Below are 5439 nucleotides of genomic sequence, written 5' to 3' on the forward strand. Positions count from 1 at the left end.
TGGAGGGGGTGGGAATGATCCTTGCTGTAAAGATTTGTTTCCTCTTTTGAGTTACTGCATCCATAGGTATAGGTCAAATTCATCAAATTGTATCAGATTCCTCTTATTTTCCTCTTCGTTCTTCTAGTTGAGCTCTGATCATCCAGTTATTGAAGCCAGGCCGAGTGGGTATTATCTGCAAGTGTGGGTGTTCTTATGCATATACCCTCTCTTCTTATCAGCTGGACACTTACTCTCCACTCTAGTCCTCTGTGGCTATGTCACTGACTCTGGGCCCAAGAGTCCCCAGGTCTTGCCACACTGCTGGCCAACCAGATCTCTTACCTGGGTTCACAGGAGTCTATTGAACATTGTAGGGCTTAGCTGGCAGCTTCATAGCTATTTTTCCCTCACTTCCCCTTATCGGTGAGCTAAGCAGTTTTAACCCACCAGCTACTCTGCAGGAGAAAGATGTGGCAATCTGCTTCCATAAAACTTTATAACCTTGGAAACCCTATGATTCTACTCAATAATATTCATAATGTATATACTCTATACATTATGAGTTGAAATCTACTCAAGGACAGTGGGTTTGGTTTTGACTTATTTTAAAAATCACTCATTTGATTAAAGAACTTACCTTTTAAAAAAATGTTCACATTTATTCATCTGCTAAACCCAATCAAGGATTACATTAAACTATATTTAAGGCAAAATAAAATAATAAGCAAAATAAAATAAGTAAAACTATATTTATTTAAGGCAAAATAAAATAATAAGCAGAAATAATTACCCATATAACTCAAGACCCAATGGCATTCTTGAAGAATAAAATAAATTATAGGGGTTGTATTACACAATCTAATGAATTATTTCCAAAAGGAGGAGCTTAGAACACTTATAATAATATTCCAAAATTGTCTGTACTTTGGAAGTATTTCAATTTTTAGGTCTGTGACATAAATTTTGGTCATAACCCGACTCATTGCATAGCTATTTGACTAAGGCAGAAGCATTTCCTACCTTGGGCTGCAGCGCAAACCACTCATCACTTGTATTTTCAAAGTTCCATGAGTCAAAAGGAATCTCCACTTCCCCAAGGAAGCTGTTACGTCCAAATCGATCATAGTGCCAGACTGATAGTTGTAAAGTCCTTGTTTCCAACTGAGTATGGCTGATGGTATACTGCAAATGAGATTTACAACATTACAATTCACAAGGTGGACTCTGTCCAATTCCAGGACATGTTTGAATTTACTTCTACCATCTTTTAGATCAAATTAATCAGTAATACGAATAAAACAAAGGCAACAAAATACTTACTTTTTCCGTGTTTCCCCTTACAATGAATTCCCCATAAACTCATTTTGTGCCAGACCTAGCACTGAAAGATATCTAAACAAATCACTTAAGGGGCTGGTTATAAACTCCAGATATTACGTAAAAGATGTTAAGTGATCAATCCTTGTTCCACTTTTACTTGTTTTTCATTAGCCTAGTTATTTTGTCAACATATACTTTCTAAGCTCAAGATTTAGCATACCAATTCTTCAGCGTCTCCATCTTCTTTTATTCATAATAAGAATCCAAAAGGCCAGAAAAATATTGAAAATGAGAAATTTGCAACTATCAAGCTTCATAAAGCCTAGCCTACATCGTTAAGTGCAGAGGAGGAAAGACACATGTGAAGAAAGAACAGAAAGAGGTATTATTTGAGTAACTATTCCTTTTCTAGCAGACTATTATTCAGGGCTACATGCCTGCACACTATCAAACCTCCAGTTTGTTCTACACAAACACCATCTGGGGTATACTTCAGACCGACTGATTCCTGATCATGTATTTTTATCTATACTTGTTCTTACTCTTCTTGTCATTTGGCCTTGGTTCCCTAGTTTTTAAATTTGCCGTCAGTGTATTTCTCTGTACTGGTTGAAATCCTTGTTATTCTGTGATGGTCATTGGATTGACTCCCTGCCTTCATTCGTTCATTCTCAGTTTTATCTGTTTTGATGTGAGTTACTAATTGCACATATACTTCTGTCTGCCCCCATATGAATGCTCACAGCTTTCTGTCCTCACCAATTTCCTGCCATGATAGACTCTGATGCTATTGTCTTGGCACAGGATGCAAAACCAAGTCCTTTGTCATCAAATTGACTCTAACTCATGGTGACCACATATGTTACAGAATAAAACTGCTCCATAGTTTCCATGGCTGTAATTTTATGGGAGCAGATTGCCAGGCCTTGCTCTCATGGCACCACTGGGTTGGTTTGAACTTCCAACCTTTTAGATTAGCAGATGAGCACAAATCATTTGCATCACCCAGGAACCTTATCACTCTGGTACAAAGTCCATAAATATTTCTGAGATTTGCAATCCAATCTACATTCTAGCTCCCTGAATCTTTCTTTCTTTCTTTCTTTTTTTTGTAAAAAGTTTTTATTGTGAATTGAGTGATAGTTTACATGGGAGAACATTGCTTTTACACGCATCATTTCATTTTAATGATTACAGTCTCCTCCATTCATCGTCATTCAACGGTATTTTTGCTTCTATTCCCTTTGGTTTTGTTTGTTTCTTTGAGGTGGGGGGTGGTGGTGGTGGTACACAAAATCACTCAGGAGTATATAATCATTTAAACAACCCAAGGGCACCTTCTGGAATCCTGTTTCCTGGCCGCCAGCACACAGCCTTTCTCTTTCCATGAGTCTACAGTCCTCAGCTGCTCTCTCTCTCTCCATGTCCTCATATCTGCCTCCGTCCACTGGTGTCACTGCTTCTCTGGATACAGTCCTACATTCCGGTCCTGCTCTTCTCCCTTGATGGTTCCAGGGCCCTTTGTTCCTAGACTGTAAGATTAACTACTCTTCCCCTTTTTGTTACAAAACTTCTACCTTTACAGTTGTGACAGTTGCAATTAGCCATGATAACAATTACTATTGAATCATTAGAATCTTATCCCCATCTCTTTTCACCAGGCCCATCTAGACAAGATGAAAATTATTCAGTAAATATTCTACCTTCCCCTGTACACTCTGAAACTAAACTTCCCCTTGACAACTTGTAAGTCCCTAGATCTTTCTTATCAGGTAAGTTTGGTCCAGGATAAGGGAAGGAATTGGTTCATGGAAGCCCATGGGGAAAAGTAATTTCCTTTACGATTGCAGCTTGGGTTGTGTTTTATGTAGGCCACTTTCTCTGAGATTTCTCAAATATAACTTTGTATCTCCATTATTCATTAGCCATGTAGTCACATTCCGAAACCTATGAAGAAACAGTACATATCCATGTCATATTAACAGAACAATGAACGTGTACAAGGTGCCCCGCTAAGTTACTACCAGAACTGTGATGAAGGTCTTCTAAGGGGACTAGAAAAAATATAGTTTTCCCAAAGGTAACATACTTTTTGATGAGATGTATTAAACCTGATGAAATTTTGTTGTCTCATCTTCACTTGAGGTGCAACTTCAGCAACAGTAGAAAAATGAAAGTGATTTGCATGTTTTTTGTTTCCAAGCACTAATAGAAAAGCCAATGACATTATAAAAATGTATTCAGTCTATAGCTTTCCAATGCATTTGTAAGCGTTGGCATGCAAATAAAAGATTCTCTGTAGTTGGTTTTTAAAACTGAGGTTGTGAATGGTATCACATATTTGGTTTGAGCTACTATGCTGTTGTTGTTGTTGTTGTTAGGAGCCATCGAATCGGTACCGACTCATAGCGACCCTATGCACAACAGAATGAAACACAGCCTGGTCCTGGGCAAACCTCACAATTGTTGCCATGCGTGAGCCCATTGATGCTGCCACTTTGCCAAACTATCTTGCTGGGAGTATTCCTCTTTTTCTCTGACCCTCCACATTACCAAACATGATATCCCACTCCAGTGACTGGTCCCTCCTGACAATATGTCTGAAATGTGAGAGATAAAGACTGGCCCATCCTGGTCTCCAAGGAGCACTCTGACTGCACTTCTTCCAGCACAGATCTGGTTGTTCTTTTTGCAGCCCATGGTACTTTCAATATTCTCCTCCAACTCAAATGCATCAATTCTTCTATGATCTTCCTTACCGAGCTACTATGAGAAAGTATTTATTTACCTTTAAGGTTTCATTGAATTCTGGATTAGTGCCTGTTCTGATTTTGGTCTTGCGCTTATTGTTTCGGGACTTGTCAGGAAGAAGGTATGACTTGACATACCTGCAGATAATAAAAGAAGTACTGATTATTTGGAAATAACTACTTTGCAAGAAATGCTAAGGGCTTTCAATAAATAAAAGAGGTAATGGTTGCTAAGTATAAGAGACAGGGATAAAAATAATATAGTCTAATAAGAGAGAAGCAGTAAAGTGTAATGGCAAATAGGATTGTTGTTGTTGTTGTTATGTGCCGTGTAGTAGTCGATAACGACTCATAGTGACCCTGTACAGGGTTTCTGAGTCTGTAAATCTTTATGGGAGCAGAAAGCCTCATCTGTCTCCTGTGGAACAGCTGGTAGTTTCGAACTGCTGATCATAAGACTAGCAGCCCGATTCGTAACCACTACACTACCAGAGCTCCTTTAAAGAGGGTTAGCTATGGAATTAAGCCAATCGAGTTTGAATCACTCTGTGACACTTATTTTAATGGCTTCAACATCTTGTCTTCTTTGTGCCTCAACTTACTCATCAAAATCACTCAGGGATATGTAATCATTTAAACAACCAAACAGCACATTCTGCAAGCCTCCCTCCTGACTGCCAACACACAGCCATTCTCTTTCCATGAGTCTGGAGTCTGAGATGCTCTATCTCTCCATGTCACATCTCTGTCACCATCTCTGGTGTCACTGCTTTTCTGGATAGGGTCCCACATTCCGCTCATCCTCTTATTCCTTGAAGTGCTAACTGTTTTTGTAAAACATTTTTTACTGTGAATTGGGTGAAGGTTTACAGAGCAGACCACCAGTTTTACATTTTACAAATTACACACTTCATTTCATCTCGATGATTATAGTCCTCTCAATGTAATATCAGTTATCCCACTTCCTCCCTGTATTTCCTGTTTTCATTCCTACTTCTGCCCGAATCCTTTTTAATTTTGCCCTTTGGTAACTGCTGCTCTTTGATCTCGAATGTTTGTCCATTCTGTTGTGTGCATACCTTACTAGTGTTGCTGTTCCCCTTATGGTAGTGGTGGTGATTGTGTGCCATGGAGTCGGTTCCCACTCATAGCTACCCTGTACAGGGTTTCCAAGGCTGTAAATCTTTACATGAGCAGAAAGCTAAAAATTGAGTCATAGGGATGAGTTCAACTTCAGATCTGAAGAGTGATCAAGGACCACCAGTTTCTGACCAGTATACCTGGTCTTTTCTTTTTTTAAAATAAATGTTTTATTGTGAATTATGTGATAGTTTACATGGGAGACCATAGGTTTTACATTCATTCTGTCATATATCGTTTCATTGCC

The 5439-nt window shown here is 38.8% G+C and overlaps 1 protein-coding gene across 1 annotated transcript in view; it reads right to left on the minus strand.

The window, feature by feature from the left end:
- The window catches only part of SYTL5 (synaptotagmin-like 5), a 204936-nt gene that overhangs the window by 39598 nt on the left and 159899 nt on the right, over positions 1-5439 (minus strand). Inside the window, exons 12-14 of the mRNA XM_006864299.1 lie at positions 4091-4190; positions 1003-1164; positions 620-648 (exon numbers count right to left, since the gene is read on the minus strand). Of these exons, the coding sequence (XP_006864361.1) occupies positions 620-648; positions 1003-1164; positions 4091-4190 (291 nt within the window). The remainder of the gene's footprint in view (positions 1-619; positions 649-1002; positions 1165-4090; positions 4191-5439) is intronic.

The sequence above is a fragment of the Chrysochloris asiatica genome, unplaced genomic scaffold (genome assembly GCF_000296735.1).
Source record: "Chrysochloris asiatica unplaced genomic scaffold, ChrAsi1.0 scaffold00062, whole genome shotgun sequence".
Taxonomy (NCBI): Eukaryota; Metazoa; Chordata; class Mammalia; order Afrosoricida; family Chrysochloridae; genus Chrysochloris; species Chrysochloris asiatica.